This window comes from Scophthalmus maximus, chromosome 7 (genome assembly GCF_022379125.1).
Source record: "Scophthalmus maximus strain ysfricsl-2021 chromosome 7, ASM2237912v1, whole genome shotgun sequence".
In the NCBI taxonomy this organism is placed as follows: domain Eukaryota; kingdom Metazoa; phylum Chordata; class Actinopteri; order Pleuronectiformes; family Scophthalmidae; genus Scophthalmus; species Scophthalmus maximus.
In genome coordinates this window covers 10,695,452-10,722,349 of record NC_061521.1, presented here as the reverse complement: position 1 = coordinate 10,722,349, position 26,898 = coordinate 10,695,452, and the positions used below count along the sequence as shown (strand labels likewise).

Here is a 26,898-nt window from a genome sequence, read left to right as displayed (position 1 = left end):
TATGTTGACGTCACTGTCTTGATATGTTCCGTAGCTCGACAGGAAAGAGATGAAGTTCAGCAGCTTGACGTTTGACGATTCAGGGATGTACCAGTGCATAGCGGAGAATCACCATGGAGTCATCTATGCCAATGCTGAGCTGCGTGTGTTTGGTGAGTCAAACTTTGGCTGCAGCTGCGTCAGAGATTTAAAGGTCACGTTTTGTGGTGACTTGTTGGATCTAATTAGGATTAATGCTGTGCTACATCAAGAAAAAACTTTCAATGAAAAAAAATGTCTTTGGTCATTCATAATAATACATTGGATCACTACACGACTCATTTGAATGTGTAAAATGTGTCATAAATGCATGCGTGCCAGCAGTTCATGCATATTCCACTCGCTTTGTGATGAATAATCTATAAATCTGTCCCTCCTCCTCAGCCTGCGCTCCCACGTTTGAACTTAACCCAGTGAAGAGAGTCCTGGCTCCGAAAAATGGCCGGGTGGTGATCGAATGTCGCCCCAAAGTGGCCCCGAAGCCCAACTTCTCCTGGAGCAAAGACACAGAGCTGCTCTCCAACTCTACCAGGTGAGCAGTCTCTTGATTCGATGACACACCTCCTTGTGTCATTTGGTAAATATTGTATATAATTCAGAGAGGTTTCTTTTTGTAGATTCTAATGCCAATAACAAACTTTTTTTCTGTGACTGTGAGACACATCTGGGTCATATTAGCACAAAGACAAGTGTCTGTGGATTTAATGTCTCCCTGCTAGCGAGACACATACAGTTTAGTGATTTTGGGGATCTCAGTAAGCCGTAGATCTCCTGTATACAGAGTCTTTAGGGTTGTTGTTTGTCAGTGATGCGTGATGTGCACTGCTTTCCTGTCAGTGGCTGACATTAAGCTCATTATCATGCTCATCAGCCTGGTCAGACTGGATCTGTAAACCCCCCCAAAAAATCAAAAAAAGCCTAATCTGGAAGCACCGAGGCCCCCAACCCTTCCCCCACCCCACAGCCCTCATTCACCACAGTGGGACTCACATAGAGGAGGAGCAGCAGCCAAATTACTATGTAGCATATGCCTCCTCATACCGTCTATGGCTGCTGTTTGCGTGAGAGTGTATGGAGAAGTGACGGGGCAGCTGGCACGATGCTGTTTGTCATGCATGAATATGAAATATGCAGAGAGAAATTAATCAAAAGTTGCCGTTGCCTTTAGCACAATTTAATGTAGCTTCTTGCTGAGTAGTTTCAAGTTGTCATACTTTTTTTATTGGAAAACCACATACTGTATCTATTAGCGAACTGGCAGACAGTCAGAGCTCTTTCAGCATTTTTCATCATCCACATATCCATGGAATTACATGTGTTGGACTTTTGACCTTCATAATGTGTTGAATATATTATACCAGACAGTTCTTTTCCCTCAGTGTGTGAGGAATTTTTTCTCTTCTTTTCTTTGCTCAGGGTGTTCATCTTGGAGGATGGCAGCCTTGAGATCCTCAATGTGACGCGAGCGGATGAAGGCAGGTACACCTGCTTTGCTGAAAATGACTGGGGCAAGGCCAACAGCACGGGCGCTCTGCTGGTTACAGGCAAGTCCCAGCAAACGAAAAATGCTTAATTATTAAAACTCTTTATGCCTTATTTTTTTTAATGTTTTATTCAGGAGAGTTGATGTTGCTTCGACTGATGTCAGCCTTGGCTGGCAATCATTCCTGTCTCTCTCTGTCCGTCCTCACCAAACAGTCCCGACTTCCAAATGTCCACGGTTGTTGAATTATGTCCCTCTGATCAGGGTGACAGGATACTGGTGGATATCTAGTCATCCCCCAAGGGCAGAGGCGAGAGGGAATTGCTTTAGATCAGATGTGATGAGACAAGGGCTTGGTCTTCACCCTGTTCACTGAAAATTGATAAGAGAACCTGATTTATGAACATGTTGACATATTTTTATAGAAAATGTAAAAAATAATATAGGTTCATGGCTCTTTAGTTTGACAATTTTTTAGCCATACAATCTCAGCTGTCAAACACAAGCACAGCTCTTTTCTGCCCTCTTCTGGGCATTTGTGCATATTGAATAGTTACAACTATTTCATACAAACAGGATCCAAATATCAACTATTATCTCTCCACAATGTGACTGCTCAGTGCTCCTTTTTTCCCCCTTAGCTTTATTTTATACTGACTCAAATTTTTCTGACTTCTGACTTCCTCTGACTTCATCATTACTAATCTACTCGTCCTCCCGTGTTTTTCCCCCAGAGTCCACAAAGATCACCTTGGCACCGTCCAATGTCGACGTCAAGGTGGGTGAGAATGCCTGGATGCAGTGCGCCGCGTCACACGACTCAACGTTGGACATCACCTTCATTTGGTCCCTGGATGGCCGCGTCATCGACCTGCACAAGGAGAGCCAACATTATGAACGCACACCGGTAAGACGTCATAATGGTCAGTTCATGTTTTAAAAGAGAAACAGCTTAAGTTTACAGCAGTACGCCTGCATTTTTCCTCAAAACATCAGCTTTGTCCTGGAATTCCTCCATGTCAAATCATATTTGAGGTTTGGTTGATGTCTGCAGTATTTTTACTGGAATACCAGAAATGAAAAAGTGCGTACAGCTTTTTAATGAGCATAACTCTACTTCACATTCCTCCCCTGAGTGGAATAGAGCATTGTATATCAGTTTAATAACCAATTTCCGCTAACATCCATTATTGTTGACATGACCTCCTCTCTCTCTTTGTGCAGCTCTAACCATGAGCCCGTGGTTAGCATTTCTTATTTGTCTGGCCACGAGGCAAACACTATATTATGAATGTGACTGATGATGCCCCAGTTTTCTGTACACAGGATTTTCCCTCGTAAAAATTGGGTCCACTTCATACTGTGTATGTGGTTTTAGCCAAACCAGTCATGTATTTTCAAAGTAGGTGTATGTGATGGTTTTACAGTACAGTACCTTTGTACAGCGAGAGTGCTGCCTGGAGCAAACACTGTGAGGAGCTTTACATTACTCCACAGAGAAAGAGATGATAGCCCTTTTGCTGAAGCCCATATCCAGCTCCTTTAATTGGATGCTTAAGGTTGATATCTCAGTCTCTCTGATCTCGCAGGTAACTGAAATAATTAGTAAGTCCTTTTCCATATTGCGAGATGAAGGAGGGAGTGAGACAATATCTAATGCTATAATTTTCTCCTCTCAGGCACACAGGAGGAAGACTCTGCCTCGTGATGTGTCATGTTTTGTTAGCTCCCAAATTAACTGTCGATTATTTTTGTTGTTTTATGCAGAATGGAAGCTCAAATGGTGAGTTGCTGATAAAAAATGCCCAGCTGAAGCACGCGGGACGATACAGCTGCACTGCACAGACCACCGTTGACAACATCACCGCCTCTGCCCACCTGGTCGTCAGGGGTAAGTCATAACTGGTGCATATTCACACAGTCGTTCACAGTATGTAAATGTCTTGAAAGCTCTGATATCATATTTTCCTCAATCCTTTTCTAACCTGGAGACAGTCCTCTGCTGAAATCAGGACAGTTTGGGTTATTTTACATCAGAGGTTTCTGTTTCTTGCTTTTTGTGAGGTACACACACACATGCACACACACACACACGCACGCACAACACACACACAAACAGCCCCGATGAGACAGATTGGTTTAAGTACTAAACTCTAAAATATGACCTTAAGATATTTAAATATTCATTTTTCTTTGATGTTTATTTATGAATATTTAATGTTTTGAGAAATGAAGCCACGTTTTCTGCTGATTCTGGAGAGTCTGTTAAACTGAACAAAGATTGTCAGACAAATACTCCTGTATTTCTCATTAATATTTTCTCCAGCTGTCATCATCAGACCATCATATACAGCTGGCCCCTGACTAGTGTGTGTGTGTGTGTGTGTGTGTGAGAAAGTGACAGCGCAAGCACTGTATGTTCGACAGCGCATGTTTGAAGAGACATAAATCTCTCCAGAGTAACCAGACCGGAGCCTGTTTTGCTGGATAATCTGTGAACCCCGAGACACCGTGCACAGAAGAGAGAGAGAGAGAGTGAGTGTGTGCTGGAAAAGCTATGGAGGGAAATTCTTATTGTCCTCATGCAGGAGACAGAGACACACAGAGAACACCAACTATGTTTCATAGTTTACATTTACATACCAATAACGGATGAGTGCCTTTTGGACAGCAGCGAGGAAGTCAACTCAATCATATCTGCCGGCACTTGGCCTCTAGATCACATGGTTATGCTAAATGTTGGTGTTTTGCAAATTAGCAGAGATTCGTCCAAAACCTGTGCTGTAATGTCTGATGATGCAACTCGAAAGATGAAATGTAACGTATTGAATGCATGGTTGTGTTTTTTTTTTGTGTGAGTCCTGATAACAAGCTGTTGCTGTGGTCGCATTGTTGGAAACAGTCTTAGACTTGACTCAACTCAATGGAACAAACAAAGCTTCTGTGCCAGTATGAAGTGTGATGAAGTGAGTGTCAGCTCCCATTTGTCGTCATTATTACTGAATGACATAGCAGTTTTAATAAAGAAGAGCGTGTTTGTATTAATTAGTCGTGACAAGTGCTTGGTGACTGAAGTGTGTGGAACATGGCAGATTTCTTTCTCTCACCACAATATTTTGATACAGAGTGATTCCAGTCCTTGTTCTTCCAGCCAAATGCAGACATCATCATGTGCAAAACCAACACTGCCATACTTCCGCAGAGCTCCCTCTGTCATTTACTGTATTTCACCTGCTGGATGACTCATCTGGCTTTTATCCCCCCTCCCCCCTACGATTCCTGATGAGTGAGAGCTTGCCTTACAGCCCTCGACACAGGCCCAGCGTTGGCGGACAAAGGATCTCTTTAGATAGCAACCCAAGAACTCTGGCAGTGATCTGGTTGCCAGTGATCCCTGCTGTGCCTTGGGTGTGCCGCCACCACTGCTGCATTCAGAGCAGGTGATGACAGATGGCCAGGTGAGGGCACCGCGGCCGACTCGGTGACGTTTTCCCTGAGTGGAACCAAAACACGGGCCCTGGGTCGCTCCTAATGGAGTGCCTAATGCCAGCAGCCCACGGCGCAGCAAGGGAGGGATGAAAGATGGCTATTTATCACGGCAGATGAGGAAGCAGATTGGCTTCAGGAGATTGTCCAAGCTAAAAACACAGCTCTGCACCTGTAGCTTGTTATTAGTGGGGATTTGGAAAAATACTTTTTTTTTCTTTCCATATGGTGGGTGTGTGTGTTTTTGTAGCGTAATGTTACGGTCTTGCCTGGAACAGTGTTGAAATGTGGCTGTGTTAACTTAAGTGCCTGTGAATTAGGTGAACTATTCATGAAGTTTTGATTGTTGGGATTAAGTTATGTCAGGTACCAAAAGGCCTTATACTGGATTTTATGAGTTCCTCTAAACACTGTGCTCAATATTCATCCACATGACAGTATAGAAAATCAGCACAATATTTAATCCCTTAGGTTGAATTCTGAAAAAAACACCAAGATTTTTCACTACTTTCTCAGCTTCCTCCTCAATTCTTAAAGGAGAGGGGAAGCTTAAAGACTGTCCAGCTTTGGTTGTCTAATCGCCTTATTTGTCTCATATTCTCGACTTGGAAAAAATAATCTTGGCTGATTTCGAGGGCTGTGGGTTGGGAGGCTCACCCTGACACAGTCTGGGTTTTCTATTAGACCAGTTTATGTTCCAGGGGAGGAATCAGGAGGAACAGGAGGACCAAGAGAGACGCTGGATTCAAAATCTCTTGCTTAAGCTTCAGTTCATATACGTCAGTGGGCTCTAAACTCTAATGCCTTAATCCGTCATTCTTTGCTGACGTCTCTTGGAAAAAGACACTAAAAAGAGGAAATGTAAGGGCTTTGAAATGTTTAATGTGCACCCAACTGGATGCGTTTTTTAGACTTTTTGAGATTTTTGTTGACTTTAAAAAGTTGTGAAACCACTCAGGATTTTGTCAAAGTGGAGAATTCACTACACGTTCTACAGCCGCACTTGTGTCCGTCACTCATCAGACAACACTTTGAACCCGTCTCTCTCATTCTTCTCCGTACCCCAGGTCCCCCCGGTGCCCCAGGTGGGGTGCGAGTGGTGAACAAAACGGACAAGAGTGTAACGCTGCACTGGAGCCGTGGAGCAGACAACCACAGCCCCATCTCCAAATACACGATCCAGTACAGGGATTCCCTCACAAACGACGTCTGGAAGATCGGCAGCACATGTGAGAACTCCGTACACTTTGGTCAAATAAACACTGGAACCTTAATGCTGAGCAGACTCAGGTGATATAATAATTTGGGCCATACCACATAGTAATGCCTAAGGCCTCATAGTATTTTAAAAAACAATGTAATTTAGTCATGCTTTGAAGGCATAAATATAGGAATGCGGTCCAAGAATGGAACTTCATTATTGTTTTTGAAAGATATTTTTGTTGAATTGCAGGACAGCACAATGTGTGCTGTGTATGTTTTAACACACCGTGCTGTAATCTGTGCATTTCTCTCCAGCTCCTGCAGACGTGGAGGGGAATACAGAGGTAGCTACAGTGGTGAATTTGTTCCCCTGGACTGAATATGAGTTCAGGGTGTTTGCCACCAACACCCTGGGGACAGGAGAGCCGAGCGATCCGTCACCTAAAGACAAAACCCTGGAAGCAAGTAAGACTGTGTCCTGACTTTAGGCGAGCACACGGTACAAAAGATTTATTGGACGTAGTCAGGGTAATTTGAAAAGGTCACGGAAACGTGGCGCTACAGTCCAGCTTTCCACTCTAATATTTATTCCCCATCATTCTATTATAGCACTGTTTACTTATGTTAAGTATTGCTGTAGGAATGAGTCAGCAGAACTCACCATGCTGCACTTCCTGCTGCAGAAGCATCCTGCCAAACTCACCACACAAACCTCTACAAATGAGCACTTTGCTGAAACTGTATCCTGAAATTCAATTATAAAATGGAAATCGCAGGCCTACAGTAACCTCTCTTAAAACATAATCATCATTTGAGAGTGGGCTTCTTGACCGACGGCAAAACAAAAAGAAGTTCTGCCTCTGTCCCACTCGCTGGCAAGGTTCCCACATGGACATTAAGGTGTTGCATTTGGCACATGGGAAGACATTGATATTGTATTTGCAGAGGAAGGATGTTTTAGTACAGCTGCCAGGGATAGGTTACAGCCTGTGTGGGTTGGCGTCGCCTGTGTGGATTCTCAACATGTGGGCTCAGAGTTCTGCTCTTGCTGTCTCACTGTAGTTCCTGTGGTGGCGCCCTCGGACATCAGCGGTGGCGGAGGCACGAGCAGAGAACTGACCATCACATGGACGGTAGGTCTGGACCTCCCACTGGGCACTGGGGTACAACGGCTACAAGTTCATGGAAAAGCACTCTGTTGCTACCACATGCTGAACCAAATGAAGTTATCTCAGGAAAATGTGTTATAATGATGATGAACAAAAAGCTTTACATAGGAAACAATAATAAGAACAATGAATAACAAGCAAACATAATTTTGACAGTACAAAACTGAGGGAAAACTCAGACTTATTCTCGTGAGATGCTGGCAGACAAACAAATGATAACATCACGGCCATGACTCTGTTATTTACCAATAGAAATAGCAATCATGGCCATGACTCTGTTATTTCTACTGGTAAATAACAATCATGGCCATGTATAACATTTCATCAAAGTAGCCTTTTCCAGGGCCATAATTCTGACCTTATAAAAAGTGTTAAAAGTGAAAGTTCATAAAAATAAGGTTTAAATGGAGATTTTGGGCTGAACACGGAGAGGAAATGGAGGATGAGTGCTTGATAAAAACAACACAATCACTATCAACAAACATCAGTGACTGAACTGAAACGCGATTCTCCTCTTCCCTGCTGCAGCCGTTGATAAATAGGCTCTCACGGGCAAAATTGCCGTTTGCTTGGCTGAGGCATGGCCGTTCAATTCCAGAGCAGCTGGAGCACGAGGCGACGTGTTAGCGGTGCTTAATGCGGCCGTGTCTTATAGACGCATGGCGTGACGATGAGGCCAGTGTGCCAGCAGAGGAAATGAGGCGTGAGGACACATTAAGAGGGACGAGCGAGCAAAGTGTCACAACTCTTGCTATACAAATCACAGAATGTCATTTTACCGAACAGTGTGCAAATGTCATCTGATTGCAGGATTTGGCCCTTTGAGTTTGGCTGTTAATCCTAGTATAAAGCGCAAAGATAAGTGGATGAGGCACTCGTGTGAAATCTGCCAGGTTGTAAGATTGAGAGGTGAGTTAAAACAAAACATGTGCAATCATTTACAGTAATTGTTTTTTCATTGTTTTCTTTTGCCATCAGCCTGTACAGCCACAGTACTACTATGGTCCAAACTTTGGCTACATCGTGGCCTTTAAACCTCAAGATGATTACCAGTGGAGGACGATGGTAGTGGCTGACCCCCAGGCCAGCCGCTACGTCCACAAAGAGTCCTCCATCCCGCCTCTGACCAAGTTTCAAGTCAAAGTCAAAGCGTTCAACAGCGAAGGAGAGGGACCCTACAGCCTCACAGCCATCATTTCTTCTGCACAGGATGGTAAGCACCGAAGAGATTCACAGCTCCTGCTCAAAACTGAAGCAAGGATGGTGGAAGTGTGCCAAAATAATCTCACAACAGTGTCCCAGATCGGCCTGATCCTGTTTGCTCCGAATCGCAGAGAATGAGGAATTCCTCAACATGCCAACACTCTGCTATTTCAATCTGTCAGTGTCAGCTACTTATCACCACCGGGGTTTTCAATGGAGTAGGAGCCATTTAATAGGAGTTCTCATGTATACTCGTGAGGAATTTTAATACGCCTTGAAAGTGAACCCATCTTATCCTCTTTCTCTTTCCTTTGCGTGGGGATTATCATGATCTGTGTAGCATGAACCAGAAAGCTGATAATTCGCCCAAGGATGCAAAGCATTTAGCCTATTTATTAACTTCCACTGACAGACAGTTAAGATAACCACCGGCAACCCAGACATGATGGGTTACAGAAATGCCCCTGTTGCCATGGTTTCACACTTTGGGAACGCCTGCTGATTAGTGTCTATGACTTTATAGCTAAGCCTGCAAAGCGTGTGTGTGTGTGTGTGTGTGACCATTTGTATTGTGTGCACGCTGGTTGCCAGTATTGTTCCTGTACTTCTCTGTTTCTAGCACAATGACAGTATGTGATGGTTCACGGCCCAGTGTAACATCCAGAGACAGTTTCCTGGCATGGACAGCTCACGCACAGTCTATAGATGGCCCATATTTCACACAAAAGTGCACATTGTGGATTCCCCTCACTTCACTATTTCCTTACGGCGATTAATTGCCATCGCTAAAATTCTGCATGAGCACCGCTAAGTGAAAAATGACATCAATGAAGCAAAAAGATTCAAAGCAGGAAGCGTTAGTTTATGGGCGAGGTAATGGATCCATTATTTTGTGCGGTGCACAGGTCGATATCTGACTAAACATACGCATACATATGAAATGTGCTGCGTGCTGAGTTTTGTGCGCGCAACACTGAATTTGTCTCTGAAGGGCAAGTCCTTGACGTGCTCTTTCTGTACCATAAGCTGTTCATCACACTGTCCTGTCTCTCCTCAGCTCCATCCGAAGCTCCTGGAAGTGTCAAAGGCAAAGCGCTCTCTGCCACAGATGCGTCTGTGTGGTGGCTGCCCCTCTTACAGAGCAATATAGATGGATACCAGGTCAGCAGTTTGTTTTTACTGATGCATGCAGGGGGGAGGGAATGACCCACGTGCAAGATGTACTATGGCTCCGATTATGTAGCATCTAAAACATGTTGTCCATCAGTAGAACCTTTGTACCTCCTAGTTTCTATAAATTAGCGTTTTGTCCATCTTATTTATGTTATATTTTTTCTTATTCTATATGTACTTTTTATGACAGTTTTCCTTTCCTCGTGCTATTAATCAACCCTTCTGTAAGAACCCTTCTGTGTCCCTTTGTGTCACAGGTGAAGTACTGGAGGAGTCATGAGGACGGTGAGGCCGGGGCCCAGAGGGTGGTGGTGCCCAGGAGGGAGAACCACACCAGGTTGGAGGGTATGAAGCCCGACTCCATTTACCTCATCGAGGTTCGGGGTTACAACTCTGCAGGATACGGGCCGCCCAGCCAGCACCTCCAGATCCACACCAAGAAAGCCCGTACGTTAAAGCAGTCAACTGTCAACCAGAAGGATCTGCATTCAACATGACACGTCAGGGCCATATTGAAAAGCCCCTTGTGTATATGTGTCTCCTGTTATTCATTATTGTTTTTGTGTCTTTTGCCAGCTCCAAGTCGACCCCCAAAAATAATAGGTAAAAAGTTAAAGGGCCAGTCTGTAAATATTGCCTGGGAAGACGTTGAACCGCTGGATAGTGAGGCCTCGATAGATGGTTACAAAGTGAGTACAATTCAACATCTACTTTAGTGCAGATTATAATCTCTCTGAAGGGACCCTAACATTTCTCATATCTTATGTGTTTATATCTAGGTGCTGTACAGGCAGCAGGGTCACTCAACAGGGATTCTGTACACAACAAGTAAGCGGTTCATCGATCTTCCCCTGCACGCAGATGGGACCTTTGTGGTGGAGGTCCGGGCTCACTCAGAAGGAGGAGACGGGGCTGTGGCACAAATCCACATCACAGGTACAACAGACACAGTTGTCTATTATCAAAATTATCAAAGCTACTGTCTCCTGATCACTACATTGAAGTAAGAAGATATTCAGGATGAAAATTAAGTTTTTGACCTTGTTAACAAATCCATATGGCATTTTTGAATATGGTCTGAGACATATGAGCGAAATTAGCAGTCAACGCCATGGTTTTCTTGTGAAAAACATTATGCCTTCTTCACCCAGGTTTATTTTCACACCAGTGGAATAAAAATGAAGAAAGCCTTCCGCTATCTAATCGCATTTTGAATCCACAGTGCCGAGGTATCGCGCTGTGACTGTTCGGTCCTGGCCTGTCATTTGCCACTGGGATTATATCGGGTTCAAAGTTGGTTGGTGGTAGGTTATCATTTGTCACAGCCAGAGGGTTCCCATGGGCCAGAGCAGAGCTGTCACTTCAAGTTTCATACCACAAATTGGAGGGCTAAGATGGGAAACTTAGCAGTTCGTGACTAAAGCGTTGATAGCCCAGCGACTGGATCCTCACCCTGGCTGATGGCCTGATTGTTGGCTGACTGGATAGAGGAGACCCTAAGCCCCTGTAATTGATCTTGATAAATAGAAGAAACCCCCCTCCTGTGCTTTTCCATATCCCTTATCGTTCAGTCCAGACCCAACCTGACAGCTTGATTTCACAGACCTGAGAATTTAAGCCGTGGAGGATTTCTGAGGGGGGGCACTGAAAAACGCAGGGGCATTTATGGTGAATCCATGCAGATGGTATAGAATATCTTGATGGGTGACCGTTTTTGCCTCAAATCATTCACAAATGGTGCAGTTGACATACTGTGTTTCTCCCTGTCTCCCAGGTGGATGTGCGATGGCCGCCCAGTCTCTCGGCGTACTTTCCCTGCTCCTGGTGGCTCTCCTCTGCCTGAACCTCTGAATGTAGCGCCATCTTTGTCTTCACTTCTCGTGAAGAAGACTCTTTATGGTAGACGCCTGTAAGGACTTTGGGACTTTCCACACTCTTTTTGGTTCCACCCTACGTGGGACGTCGTATTCCAACTCTTCCCCTCTGGAATTTGTTTGTGGGAAAAGACGGAAACGGAAAAAATTGGAAATGGACAAAGACATCCCTTATTTATCCACAAAAACGCCTCTTTGGAGGAGCGTCAAAGGGGTTCTGTCAACTTTTTAAATATGCCTTATATAAATGACTGCACTTATCTTTCACAGTAACTTGTTTTACAATGGAGCATGACTGAAAATGTGAACATTACACGTTGCACAGGTTGGCTTAAGGTTTTTTAACATGAAGGCTTCATTTGATTGGTGATATTTTGAAAAATTTATCCTACAGCACATTCCACAGTTTATGGTGAACAAGTATCTGTGAAGGATAAGTGAATGAGTTTATAAAAATGTCTTTGTCTGTCTTTACTTGCAGTTCAGTGGCATTTTCGTATGTTTTCTTTCTAAATGAAGCACATTCTCTGTTACAGAGATACAGTCAAAGCAAATTTCAGCCTTTCACATACTTGATTTTATAACAAGCATCATAGAGAAAAGAGCTATTTATGTCATGCCTAAATACTATATCCAATAATTGATATCGTTTTGTTATCTAATATATTATGGATGTAGTGAAGAAAAAAATAGATTGGTTTGACCTGGAATCTGTGCTTATTTCCGAACCGTAACATGAGCTCTGTTAATAGAGAAACACTAAAAATCGTGTGCATGTTAACATTGTTCCAATACGTACGTTTTAAATGGTTTGGGAGTTTAAGCACATGGATCCATATTTGCAAAACTGAATGTAAAGCAAACCACAGGGGAACATATCAAACATGCAGTTTCAAATATAAAACTGCTGCAAACATGTAACAGTTGTTATTCTGATTGCTTACCGCCTGTGGTAATAATTGTACGTCTGGGTCAATGTTGTTATCGATGCTTAAAAAAACTGCTTCATGTCACTGACCTAAAGCTAAATCAAGAGTACGTTTGTTTTGACTGTATCATTAGGACCTCGGTGGTACCAACCGGTGCTTTGTCAAGAATGTTGGCATCTTATTTAGTGTTGACATTTTCATTTCATCTCTCTCATTTATGGCTATGTGTGAGAGTCACTATTAACAGTTACAGTGAACAGTAGCGACACTCATGCCCTCCAATAACTGTGCAATGTCTGACTCATCTGTGGCTACTTTATATTTTCCAATAAGACAACTTGGCTAGCTCCTATAATTGTATAGTCTTGTATATTTCAGTTTTCATTATAAGCAAAGGCATCATTCCATGTCGGTGGAAAGAGTCAAAGGTGACTGAATGACTTTGTCTTCACTCCATTATTTTTGACTTTTTATTAACAAAGAGATCTATAAACATTATCAACTGTTTTTGTTTTATGACTCATATATTTGTATGTCTTCACCCAACTCTGTTTGGACAGTTTAAATGTTCATTTCCCTCAACAACGAATGCTGCGTGATGAGTTCCTACGATTCACTTGTTGTGTGACTGATGCTAGCCGTGCTTCTACATTGTGACTATATCAACATCCACCACAAAGTGCTTTTGCCGGTCATTCCTTCATGCGACAAATCATAAGAAGAGTTGCCAAATGCATGAATGCCGAGAACCTTGACTGACATGTTGGTCGAGGCGGTGGCTCTACGTTTGAACATGCATGACAGTGGAGACAACGTGTACATTACTTTGCAACAAATCGACATCATAGCAACTTCTCAACCTCTGTGCTTCATGCGAATTACATTCCATTCCATTACTGAGTGACATCCCCGTATGTCCGAGACAGTCTACACCTAGGCCTAACGTGGGCTTCATTGAGCCAGTCATCTTAGGGCGAGTCTTTAGAGAGAAAACTCGTACAATGACTAAAGTAATGTCACTCGTCACAGCTCAGAAATGGTTCTGCAGTCTTGTGCACACGACGGTTGGGATGTGATGGCATCACTGGTGGCGGTGGCAGCATGTCTGGCTGTTTGCTGATGTTCAGTGCTTCGCTGGAGGGCTGAAAGTGGGACCTCTCATTGGCTGGATAAGGAACAATAAAAGTGTAGATAACTATTAAATTGCTCTGTTTTTTTCCCCCCCTTCTGTTTCGCAGTGACTTTTCTGACACCTCTGTCTTGAGGGGATTATTCTTGAGTTTACTGAATCCTTAACAGGAGCGCAGCTGTGAACCTGAGTACTGGTGAGTCAGATGTACGGTTCAGATCATTAAGTCAAAAAGTAGCAGAACCACAATGTTAAATGTCTTGTCAAAGCACAGGTGAATTAGCAAGTACAAGTTGCTGTGCCCGTTGTGCAACCCAAAAGTTGTTGCTGTTAAGAGTGTAATGTAGAAATTGATGTCATTGATGCTGAATCAGGAAAACGGTCAGACTGTGGATATCTTACGCACGGGTATTTATTCAGAGCTCAATAAATTGAGGAGATTTCTGAACCGGCACACAGATCACATAACGGTCAGTGCATTCGCATCCAAAAAAACCTGCCTGTCCCAGTCTTAATGATGTATTTAACCCTCTCAAGCCACGTGTTGTTACTACGCAGCCCTTAACCTACATCCTAATGACGTGTTTCTGCCTTCATAAGGCGCCCGAGCTGAAGACTATCAATTCCCTCTTAAACTTGTCAACAAGCAGGACAGAAAATTCCACAACAAAGAGAGATAGACTGATATATAAAGTTAAGATAAATACCTGAATTATGTATTTAAAAAAAAAACCCTCACAAGCTACACAAAGTTGGAGCTACTTTCTCAAATACTGTTTGGAAGTTTCTTCTATAACACATGGTATTTTGTAAGCTCCTTATAAACCTTATCTGTAAAATATTAAACTGCAAAATAACTAATAACGTCATCATGTAACATCAGCATGTACTTAAATGTACAATATTATCCTACATCAAATGTAAATACTCAAATAGAGTTACCTCAGAACTGAAGTAAATGTACTTAGTTACATTCCACCTCTGACAGTCAAACACCACACTTTTGGTCACATCAACTGATCTGCATAAACAAGAAGAGTGGCACAGTTGTCATACAATTATAATGATTCATATATTCAGCTCAAGTTCGGCTTCGTAGCAGCTTCTCCTCCAGCTAGTGTTTAAAAGCTGAGGTTCAAAGGTCACTCTCGGCCTTGGAAACTGCACATGACAAAATAATCTCACCACAAAGCACGTGTAGCAGCTAGTTTGGAGCTTCTAATATCACACGATCGTCAGCTCAGTGTCCAATACGTAACCAGAAAAGCAGGAATGATTGGAAATCAAACATCCACAAGTCCCTGTTTTATGTTTTAGTCCGCTGTGGGTCAGCCTGAGTTTACCGCCAATCATGAACGAAGGAGCCCAGAAGGGATTCCATGAGCTCAGTCTGATGTTACTGCGAGATTGAAGCAGGGACCACAGCAGAATATTCCCCTCGACACCACGTCCATAGTTTCAATTTAAACACTCATACAAAGCCAATTCACCGAAAGTTTTGAGCGGTGCGATATCGAATTCAGACAGACCCTCCGCTGGCCTCGGACGGTCTCAGGTGCTTTTCGCTCTGCTTTCAGATGTGCCGACACCCCTCACAGGGATTCCAATAAAAATCACTTGTGTCCTTTTGCTGCCTTGGGATTAAAGTATCTTTTACAGGACTCCAACTTCAGACTGGTTATGTGTGTAATGTTCATAGCAGTGTTTCAGCTCTCAGATATCAAATAAGAGAAACTGGAGCATCATCGATGATTTACGAGTTCCTTTCCAATCATTTTTTTTCTCAACCCCCCCCCACACATTGATTTGCAGGAGAGAGCGACGGTTTTACCGAACGCCAGAACCAAATGTATCAGAGATAGTTTTTCAATCTGTGCTCCATTACAGATAAGGTTCAGGCTGAAACAGCTGTTGGAGTTCTGTCTTCTATCAGGTATCCAGCAGAAGAATAAAAAGTAGATTGATACCACTTCACTTCGTGGATTAGGTCAGACCAAATAAATCAGACTTCAGATTCTTATTGAGCTCCAGGTCACCTCTCTGTTTCATTCAGGGGTCTCAAGGGCTGATCACTGAAATCAGCTCACACAGAGAACAAAAGAAAGAGATAACGCCTTTTTTTCCCCTGCCTGCTGTGATTTTGTTCCTGATTCAGAGGCTTATCAGTCAAAGCATATGGCCTATGTGATAGGTCTGGTCCCCGGTTCGCTGTGAAACACTTTTCCCAAAACACACACACACACACACCGTCCTTGTTCCCTTGGCTGCAGCTCGGCCCATGTCTGCCTCCTGCTAGATCCTATCCTCCAGACCTTAAAGTCATTCGATTCTGAAATATGGCTTTGTTCCAACATCGATTTAAACAGATTACATTTAATATCACAAGAGAAAGTAATATTAGAGCTAGTATTTCATTTTCAGTGATTGACATGGGGGGGGGGGGGATACATTCCTCTGACCTCCTTGTGCATGTGTTCTTTTGCAGACAGGTGTGCAGTCCCGGGACAGATTGTGATATTGTCTTTGTAAATCTACACCTGCTCTATGACAGCTCAGACAACACAAAACACACTTTTAAGTGGTGCGGGGCAGACTAGAGGCGGACTGCTTCGCTGGGAGACCTGAAACGTGACGCCCTCCTCCGAGACGCCTGCAATATGTCATGCTGTGTCAGGCGGTGCGGCGGGCCGGTACTCCTGCGGGACGGCCTTATAAATGAAGGCCTCCGTGCAGATATTGGGTTACAGCCGGGATTTAACCAGTGAAAGAGCAAAGGGCCCCTGAGACGGGTTTCACTGACATACCCTCATTGCAGAACCTGAGCCACAAAAAAACAAAAAAAGGAGACTAAATGAATTGAATAAGGTCCGGAGGAGGCTGAATAAAACCCCACTGATAATGTCAATCATGATGTGGACTGTTGAAGAAAAAAAAGAGTGAGGGGCCAAGTGAAGTGAAGTGTGTGAGAGTGAGAGCCCCCTGCTGGAGAGGATGTGTAACACACACACAGCACCTTCCACAGCTGCGCACAATGAAACCAAATTGCGCACACAACTAATACTGAAATTAAAAACGAGCACACTGTGGAGACAGTGGCGACAGACGCTGATTCAAGTCAACATGTTGCTGAACCGCAGGAGAAGAAAAAAAGCCGCGGAGGTATGATGACGGGCCTGAGTCAGCAGCAGGGTGAAGTGCTCTGCTCTGGATCATTTCACACACACACACACACACACCAGCATCTGACTGACTGAGAGGTGGCGCAGCCCCTGAGCTCGGCGGGACCTGCGCAGTCCGCCGCGCACACGTTCATATGTCCAGACCTGTGGGCCACAATAACTTCGTCCCGACTCAGCGCGCTGCGCACACACGGGCTGCTCTGCGCGGACTATGCGCGCCCACAGCCCAACTTCTTGCGGGGACAAAGTTTTGAACCCAGGCGGGATGGCGTCGCAAACGCAGCCGGACACGGGCAGTGGTGGCGGAGAAGAAGTAGTAGTAGAAGAAGAAGAAGAAGAAGAAGAAGGTGTTTGCCAGAGAGGATGCGGACTCGTGGTGTCCGCCGGCGAGGAGCACTGCTGCGTGGACGCGCTGCGCTCCGTCACCGACGCGCTGGAGGAGAGGAGCGCCGCTCTGGAGCACGACGCCCGGATGGCGAGGCTCAGGTGGAACAGGAGGGAGCAGTCCCTGCTGGCCCAGGTGTCGGCCCTGCAGGACGAGGCTCGGCTCGCCGCCCTCCGGTACCAGCGGAGGCTGCACCAGTACACGCTGCGCGTCAGCGGCGTCGCGGAGCGGATCGTCGGGCACTGCAAGGTGTGAGGGGGGGAGAGAGGGTCACGCGATGTGTGCATGTAATCGGCATGGGAGAGTGTGAACATCTCCCAAGCCGGGTGTCTTAAAACGTGACATGCTGGTGAACTTTACGCGCTCCCGTGTGTTGGCTGATTTACAGAGGGACGCGCAGACCGCCGGGCAGAGCCGGGAAGCGGCGCGTGCGCGCGCGCGCGAGGGGCCACAGGAGCAGGTCGAGGCGCCTGAGGTAGGACGACCAGCAGACTCTCGGATCACCTGCTCGTCTTCACACGGTCTTCACACGTCCTACACAAAGTTACCCAAAAGGCAGCAAAGGCGTGCTGCATTTCGAGTGTGTTGTCTGTCATGTCCACTTCACTCGGTGACGTTGGGATGTATGTGGCTGCAGCTCCAGGAGTTTTTGCCTCTTGCCTCCTGTGCTCAGCTCCACCTGCTGCTCCAGCTCAGGCCTTAACCCACTGCAAGTCCCAGTGTCAGTGTTGACCTTGGGATCCCAGGGAAGGCTGTGGAGTGGTGGAGATATCTGACAGCAGACGGCTTCATAGTTGTTAACCTCTCCACTCCTCCCGTGTTGGTGTTTGTCGAGCAAGGAGTTTGTTTTTTAGATACCAAGTTGACTGCAAATCTGTTGCCGTCACCCGATTTTCAGTCTGTTTTGTCCATATGGTGTTACTTGAGAGATGCTTTTTTCCCCCCCTTTTCCGTGGTAGTGACATTTTTTATTTTGGACATTTTGGGGTCAGAACACCTTATCACATTTCACCTATAACCACTGCGTCCTGACAGTAGTCTGGGCTTCCAACGGTGGAGCGGAAAGAAAACCAAAAGTTATTCCAGCAACACTCACCAGGCGAGCGATTCAATGACATGTTCAGTGAGCTGATGTACTATATTAAATACAGTGTACGAAATTCAGAAACGTTATGCCAAATGGAAACACCTTCTGCAGTGCTTCAACTATTTATTATTTTCATGACTGATTAATCCGATGTTTATTTTCACTATTGGTACATTCATAATTTAAATATTTTTTATTTTGAATCAGAAAACTGTAAAGAGCTCATTATGATTTCTCAAACCCTAGCATGACACAGAATAGTGTCGTTTTATTAATTCACATTGGATTTCCCGATATATGTTGGTACACTGGATTTCTTTAAAAATTACTATTACTAAAATATTTTCTCACTTGATTTTCTGGGGATTTACTTATTTCAGCTCCACTAGAAGACAAAAAGATTCCCACTTTTGCTGCTTAATGCTCAGATTAAGTTTTAATCACTGCCTGAGCATGTGTTTTCTCAAGGCAGCATGAATATTTTCTCGTAATTGCGCACGACCCCTTCCCCTGTCGAGATGTAACTGATGGGCTAAACTATATGGACATGGTTTCTAACTACACGGGGGTCTCTGGTGATGCAGGGAATCATTTGTTAAACCTCCCGATGTCCCTGCCACATGTAATGATAGCTCTTGTTTGAGTAAGGTCACAAGGTTTGCGTTATTGACCCTCCGTCCAAACACAATGTGTTGTGTTTGGGCTGCTGGTGAGGGTGGATGAGTTTAATTGTGGTAATGGTTACATGAAGCCTCTCTCTAATTGCCCGGAGCATGCTGTGAGTGCAACAGACTCACTTTTGATTAATGTGGAAAACCGTCCGCTGTCCTCTGCCAGCGTTGGGCAGGAGCGTCTATTTTCAGCGCCCCCCTCCCCATCTAGAAACCACCCTCTAATGTGTCTTTAATAGTTTTCTCACTGGTTTTTTTTTTTTTTTTTGCATTTCCAAATGAAAATGTCCAATTCTTGATTGAGCTATGGGTTGCAGTTCATCAGACAAAGTTTTAGGGATATGTGTAAATTCACGTTTGTTGGAAAAGTGCCGTGTTGTCTGTCTGCATGGACAACAGAGTTGGACGTCTAGCGAACATTTCAGGAGCAGTTGTGGGTCATCACATTCAAGGTTCCTTTGTGTGGTTGGAAAACAAGCGTAAATGACCCTTTACTGAGCCCATGGAGCTACTGTTGTTTCTGCTGTAACATGAAACCAATGTGGATTATTTGATGACTTTGCTATGACGTGTTTGGCTGAGTTTGCTGAGTGAAGTGCAGGACAGAGCTGCTGATGTTAACCAGCTCCCACACCGTCGGCAAATGCTTCGTTTCCCAGTAGTGCCAGTTGACAAGTAGAGGTTGAGGCTTACATACAAGTGTACATGGTGGAAGCGAGTCTTATAAGGGACCATTATAAGCACGGATTGTGTCATTTTTCTATTGCATTACACTGTGTAATCACATTTAACATCATGTTGACAAGTTTAAGCAAAAACTTTGTCCGTGTCTTTATATATCGAGCGTTGGCCTAACTTACTCGACAGGCCTGACGTGCCAATATCAGTGTCCTATATATGACTGGGTTACTGTTCACAGCTTAATAAACGGAGCTACAACTTGCCTCAGGGTTAAAGTTATAGTTTCATATTATTAAGAATACTGTCTCATTGGTTTGGGGACAGTGACATTATTGTTAAAAACGTGTGTGTGTGTGTGTGTGTGTGTGTGTGTGTGTGTGTGTGTGTGTGTGTGTGTGTGTGTGTGTGTGTGTGTGTGTGTGTGTGTGTGTGTGTGTGTGTGTGTGTGTGTGTGTGTGTGTGTGTGTGTGTGTGTGTGTGTGTGTGTGTGTGTGTGTGTGTGTGTGTGTGTGTGTGTGTGTGCGCGCGCGCGCGCGCGTGACCTGAAAACGGAGCCTTTGCACACATCCCAGTTGTTCTAAAGCAGCTTCTTGAGTTCTGAGTTTGATTTTCCATGTACTGCACCTCAGATGTGTTGATCATGATCCAGATCTGTGTGTGTGTGTGTGTGTGTGTGTGTGTGTGTGTGTGTGTGTGTGTGTGTGTGTGTGTGTGTGTGTGTGTGTGTGTGTGTGTGTGTGTGTGTGTGTGTGTGTGTGTGTGTGTGTGTGTGTGTGTGTGTGTGTGTTTTCACTGGCCTGACAGTGAACACAGTCAGTGGCTGTGGGGGAGTCAACCAGTTCTGCTACGGTGAAAAGAGATAATGGACCAAAGACGCAGCATTTAAGCGGCAACAGGATTAGTCACCATTTCGAAAATATACAGCCGTCTCAATTTGAGAAAACCACATCTGAGACTCAACAGTCCCCAAGATCCCCCAAATCCACACCCCAGTTGGAAGTCAATGAAAACATGGAAACCAAGGAAGTATTTTCAAGTTATTGAGAATGTATTGTTCTTTTTATCCATCCATTACAAATGCTGTTTAAAGTGTGCACGGCGCATGAGATAAAAAAAAAGAGCAAAATAATACAAATTTGTTGACCCAGAATGTGCCTGTGACATGTCGGTGGAGGGCTACTGACAAAAACACCAAGACCTTTCCACCTCTCAGTGGCTCCAATTCTTCTCTATGTTCAGATCAAGAGGACAGAAAGGGGTTGGGCGGAGGGAGGGAGGGAGTGGGGAGTATCGGTGTCATCAAAATCCAATCTTGCGTGACAGGCGTAGTCGGAAAGTAGGCCAGTTTGTTTGCTTCCATAACAAGATGACAAGAAAAGATTGCTTCACGATAAGGAAAATGTATGATGTATGACCTCCTGATTTTAGGTCTCTTCTTTTGATTTTAGTTTCTTCTTTTGCCCAGACTGAGCCTTAAAACAGTGAACATCTTTAGTCCATTGATGTAGGATATTGTTTCGGCTGAACTGGGGGAGGGGTCAAGTCTCTCTGTGCTCAAAATCTCCAAATTACTCAGTTGAAAACGTAAGTATTTGGAGCAAATAGCATTAGGTGGTTGGTTTACAACTTGATGTCTTTCCCCCCCCCCCACAACAGATAGAAGAGGAAAATAGGGTTTGGTAGATATGAAAATTGAATCAGTCAAGCAACTGCACGGTTTGTGTGGAGGTGTAAATACGGGCCTCTGTGCTCTTCAGCCCTCTGGAGGTGTTTTCTGTGCCTGTTCTGCTCCGTTTGGGACGAATTTACTCCGAATTTACATGGTTGTTTAATCTTTGCCTGTGAGTGAGGGACCACCCTGCTCACCGTTTCCTATTTCCTCTCCAGTTTGACAGACACATACACCATGGGGCTAAAACAAACCTCAGCTTGCATTCATTTAGACGTATCAGTTGGGGGAATTTGATTTAGATAGACGTTTAATTATTCACTACTTCTTTAGCAGCATTTCTTATTTAATGTGCTACGCTGGCTTATCTGCATGCATATTTATAGGACTGCCATTAGTTGAAGGAATTCGCACTATTTTCATAGGTGCTGGTTTGGCAAACAAGATGTTTTCGCAAAGCGCTTGGCAAGTGGCTGTGTTGGTTAATAAGGCAGATATTGAGATTAGGACACTCCAGATTCCGAGGTTGTGAATTTGGACCAAACCGAGAGCGGTGGCTGTAGAATACATTATGCCCCGTTTTGTTGGTTTTTGTTTAACTTTGGGTCCCAAGTCTGTAGTTTTAGGCAAGTGGTGTGAAAAAGAAAACTGCTCGGCTGAAGACCACCGCGCTCGTAAAGAGCAGCGCTCTGGGTAAATTTGTCCCTACCTGCTGAAAGGGCCCTTTTTAAATATCAATGGGATGTCTGTTAGTTTGGTCTGCGGCTTGTTGGAGATTAAATCATAGTGACCTGAACTCAGAACTCTTTAGATTTTCGCACTCTGAAGACAAATTATGTTCCTGATTAAATGCAGTTACTGAAAAAACATCTGCCAGGTGAAATACACAGCAAGTTCAGCAGCTCTGTGTCTGAAGTTGCTGGTTTATTAGATTCCCCAAATAAATATTAATGGAGTCTAATACAGCAACCCTGCAATAAATCCTTCCTTCATGAAGGTTATGCTAATGTTTGGTTTTTGTTGAGGGCTTTTCTTATAATTACTCTTACCTCATTTATACAGTTTGGTTGGACAATATATTACAATCAGATAGTTTCTAGAATCACTCAACGCAAGATGAAAGTATCCTGCTCTTCATTCATCATTCAGCACGATTTTTATTTCCTTGAAAATATGTGGGGAATGCAATTTCATGGAGTGCAATATATAGCTGAACGATGAACAGAAAAAATGCATAGCAGATCACTCATGTTAAGGAAATTCTTTCTAGCAGAAATGTCATAATTCACAGATTCCTGCCTCTAAATAGTGAGGATTGGCTCATTTACATTTTTTCATTGTGCCCTGAAAATACTGTTGGTTTGGACAAAAAAAAGAAAGAAGACTTCACTGGACAGTGTACTGTACATCATCTGCATCTGACAAACACATACACACTTGCTTCTGACTGCGTTTGCTTTCATATTTTCCCAGTACTGACTTGTCTTGTTGTTGTGTGCTGTACCTGCAGATTGTTTCTGTGCGCTGTTGTTTTTTTCATTTTTTTTCTTTTTTTTAAGGAATTTGACTTGAGCGTAGCAGATGTTGGTTGTAGCTCAGTCCCGTACTGTAGCTCTGCTCCCAGGTGTACCGCAGGAAGCATTCTGTGACTGGAGTGATTCATCATTTCGGTTACCCAGGAGGAGAGCGCTCGGCTTTATTCACACCTTTTTAATGACTTGTCGCCCTCCGCACTGGTCTCTCTGGCTTCTCTGTGAACGGATTCAACAGCCAACATCTGGAAAAGAGCTTAGTGTCAAAACTGATGAACTTTCCAGGTCACTTCCCACAGTGGTACTTTTGAGGCAACTCGCTTTTCACATGTAGCTGCTTACTTGGGCGAATGTACAAACATAGATTTAAACGCACGTATGTGCAGATGGACATTTCTGGTACATATTCAGACACACACACACAGTCACAGATGATGGAGTATATCTCTTTTAACTAGTCACCTTATAACTGATGTCATGGAAAGCTCGACTGTACACGAGAGCTCTCGTGCAACCGGACGCTCCGTCTCTGTCTCTTGGTGTGATGAGAAAATGGTTTGTTGTGAACTTGATTCACCAGCTAAATGTCTGCGGTCAAATCTAAATCCAGTCGCCCCCTCTGTTCCCATCTGCTCCAGCCCCCCAGGGGTGCAGTTAGTCAGTGACCTGATGCCTTTTGAACTCACACGGACCAACTGATCTCCTCCTAGTCTTGATAAACATGTGGCTAAGCCTACAGCTGTTACAGGGAGATTACAGTGGAGGCCTTGAGTCAGCATGTGCACATGTACACAACCAGCTGCAAACCCACAAACGGCAGTGGCCAATCTATCATCAGGTCCCTCTGCACAGCTTGTAATGAGGTGAAGTTGTGTCTAGCCCTTCCACGGTGAGAACTTCCAAAGTGCAATCCAACGTGGACAATGCCAATGTCAACCATGACAAACTTGTTGGGTCGTTTGTTTCAGATCGTTGCTTTCATTGTTTTTGGATCAGATAAGAGTAGACCAAGTCAGAAATATTTAAATTACACGCAGACAAATGAGGCAGAGAAGTTCCTCTGTGGATCATGTCGGGCTGCACACCACGACCTCCGTCCGAGAGGGTCACGGGACATCACATTATTTGGCCTGTCAGAGGAGGGGCAGCACCATCAAAACGCCATGTCTGCAGACTGTATTTACTGCTCATTCATCTGCATAGTGAATGAAGGCTGCCTCTGCTTTTGTCAACAGGAGGATTAGGGCTTAATTACATCTGGGCAGAGGCTGCCATATAGTGAGAGAAACAATTGTGCAGTGGGAGTCCAGCGCAGTGCATTAGGGAGGTGTTGAGGAAAGGGATAAGCCTGTGTAATATGCCAGGTGCGTCCAGGGCATTGGCACGCCACTGTGCGCCTGCCAAGACGGGGGATCGAAACAAACCTTCCCTTCTGAATCCTTTTCTCTTATTTCATCTTAAAGGCCAATACTCAGCAGTGTCTGGCATTGTTCAATGGAAGAATGCAGCAGAACAATGTGTCTTGAATCCACACATCCTCAGTAGCACGCACCATACAGACAAATGCTTAAACAAGACTGTTGCAATGCAGCCAAAAAACACAGGCAGAGCTCCTGCGGTGTCCAGCCATGATGACAGTTATGGTTTCATTGGTCCAGATTCAGGGATAATCAGTTATTGCGATTTCTGCCATCGTGACAAGGCAGGGGCGGTATTTTGCTTGTCAACAAGCAAGGTGATACCTGGTCAAATTAAACCCAGATAGAAATCACCAGAAATAAATGAGAAAACTTGTTTTTATTTCATTTGGGTGACCTGGTAAGAGTTAACTACCGATATTTCAAGATTTTGAAATGAAGGGATTAGGAAGATAGTTCAAATGGAGACTTTCTGAGAAAGTTGCTTAAATTGAAGAGGAGAGGATCAATGCCGTTCTCACATCTGTCTTTCAAATATGAAGCTACTGCCAGGAGCTGGTTGGCTTAGCTCAGCACAAAAAACTGGGAGCAGGAGGAAACTTAGCCTTGACTCGTCCAAAGGTAAAATAATCCAATTTAAGCTTATTAATTATAATGCATTAGGTTGTTTTTTTTGACAGAACCAGGCCAGTGTTTTTTATGCTGTAAGCTCAGCGAACTGTTTGCAAGTTGTAGCTTCATACGTACTGTAGACAGTATAAAGACATAGAGTATTAATAGTGATAGTACTAAAATGAACCTTACTGCTCATCAGTTTCGAAAAAAGAGGCTTCCTTTTCCAGAAAAAACCCACCTCATGAATATTAATTTCTTTCTGTTATATCTGGCGTCCTCTCATTATTCCTGGGGAAAAAAAGTCATCGCCATCATCACTGTGAATTAGCTGGCTTCTCGCTGTAATGGCTGGAGATTGCTGTTTGCCCAGTGTTGCGTGACCTCTCGGGAAATAGTTAGTGACAGGTTCAGTGCATTACTTTTTGCATTCCAGATAGCTCTGAGTAATTCCTTTCAAATCACTGCCTCCCATGTCATTGCTGGATCTGAGAGGGGAAGCTGTGATGGATGTGTTTTTTAATTAGCTGAATGGGCCTGCAGAATCGAATATGAATATTCATTAGGATTGCTGTTGTCATGAAGATAATTACAGCATTTTGAAAGGAACGTGATCGTTTCAAATGGATTTCCCTGTTCTTTTTTTTTACAGTAACACAGATAATTGCAATCATGCTGTTATTTCAGGCAGTGACTACATCATCAACAGTAATATGTTCTCAAAGATCATCTTGAGGGTCGATACGATAGAACGGTTCACTAACTTTGGAGTGAAGAGATTAGGGCCAGTCAAGTCTCATGTTTTGGGAGTTTTCATTAGCAGTTTACAACTCTTTAATGCTGACCAAGTTGACACCGCTTTCCAAGCCGCAACCAAGCCCTGTCAATTCATAGGAGTAAAAATGTCATGGAAACCATGTGTGAAATTCAAATAACCATCCAATTCCATGTCTTGTGAGAAAACTACATCTAGTGTTGAGAACCGTGAGATGCTGTTGAAAGTTCTGCCAAGTTTGTTGAGAATGTTTTGCCATATATATAGTAGTCAGAAGTAAGTCAAGTCCAATCTCTGAAGATATTAGTGTTTGTCAGTGAGCTTACCACTTCCCACTATTGTACATCAAAAAGGTCAATATCTACAAAGACATTTTTAGCATTATTGCATTATACTCATGCCGTGTGTATATAAAATCCGATCAGGTTTGCTCACAGACTGATGGAAAAAGGCCCAACTTCTTTATTAAACTGAAAATAGTTTGTTTTCTATCCCCAGAATTCTGTGACCTGTTGTATTAAACGGCATTTTCTGATTCCACCAGTAACTTCTGTTTTTGCCAAATCAACTAGGCCTGAAATCTTTGTGATTACCCCTTTTGATTTAATCTCCAGACTATACAGTTCGCCTTACAGGTAGAAAGATTCATGTCTTCATACTCAAATGCTACAGCAGAAGTCACCATTTCACAAATGTGTTGAATCCATTTCCTTCGTTGCAGAAGTTTTGCCAAACCAGCTTTCTTCTTCCTCGCTAACTTTTCATAGGCTTTGCTGCATTTTACCAACAAATGGGGAACCACTTGTTAAAACAATGCTTCATGGTCAACGATATTACAGGGTCCCTTTTGAAATACTGATGATTCTGCTCCCGCCATAAGCACCGCCTTTGCTTGTTAGAAAGAGGTATCTTGTGCAGATACTTTCAGCAAAAGAAATGGTTTGTAGATGTAGGTTTTTCCCTCGAAGGGAGTATTGCTGCAAATATCTCTCGTGTCCATTAGTGAAGCGTCATGTGAATGTGACGTGCTGAAATTGTGTTTGAGTTTGAATTCACAGTGTATCTTCACAGTGCAGCGCACATACGTCAGTGTTTCTCTGCTTCATTACCTGCTAACTGGTCTCGATCATGTAGAACAGGAGGCTGATTACAATCTCTCTCTCGCTCTCTCTCTCTCTCTGTCTCTGTGTGTGTGTGTGCG

General features: G+C 43.9%; 2 protein-coding genes across 7 annotated transcripts in view; both read left to right on the top strand.

Moving 5' to 3' along the window:
* LOC118315527 (contactin-1a-like) overlaps positions 1-13,762 on the top strand; it is a 62,424-nt gene extending 48,662 nt beyond the window's left edge. For all 6 annotated transcript variants that reach the window (XM_035642878.2, XM_035642875.2, XM_035642874.2 and 3 more), the window contains exons 11-24: positions 35-152; positions 424-571; positions 1,456-1,583; positions 2,257-2,429; positions 3,290-3,413; positions 6,076-6,237; positions 6,527-6,676; positions 7,274-7,344; positions 8,359-8,593; positions 9,641-9,744; positions 10,014-10,203; positions 10,333-10,445; positions 10,536-10,692; positions 11,531-13,762. In XM_035642878.2, the coding sequence (XP_035498771.2) occupies positions 35-152; positions 424-571; positions 1,456-1,583; positions 2,257-2,429; positions 3,290-3,413; positions 6,076-6,237; positions 6,527-6,676; positions 7,274-7,344; positions 8,359-8,593; positions 9,641-9,744; positions 10,014-10,203; positions 10,333-10,445; positions 10,536-10,692; positions 11,531-11,607 (1,950 nt within the window). In that variant the 3' untranslated portion in view covers positions 11,608-13,762. The remainder of the gene's footprint in view (positions 1-34; positions 153-423; positions 572-1,455; positions 1,584-2,256; positions 2,430-3,289; positions 3,414-6,075; positions 6,238-6,526; positions 6,677-7,273; positions 7,345-8,358; positions 8,594-9,640; positions 9,745-10,013; positions 10,204-10,332; positions 10,446-10,535; positions 10,693-11,530) is intronic.
* Positions 13,763-16,881: 3,119 nt separating this feature from the next.
* LOC118315710 (PDZ domain-containing RING finger protein 4-like) overlaps positions 16,882-26,898 on the top strand; it is a 103,846-nt gene continuing 93,829 nt past the window's right edge. The window contains exons 1-2 of the mRNA XM_035643196.2: positions 16,882-17,501; positions 17,641-17,727. Of these exons, the coding sequence (XP_035499089.2) occupies positions 17,079-17,501; positions 17,641-17,727 (510 nt within the window). The 5' untranslated portion in view covers positions 16,882-17,078. The remainder of the gene's footprint in view (positions 17,502-17,640; positions 17,728-26,898) is intronic.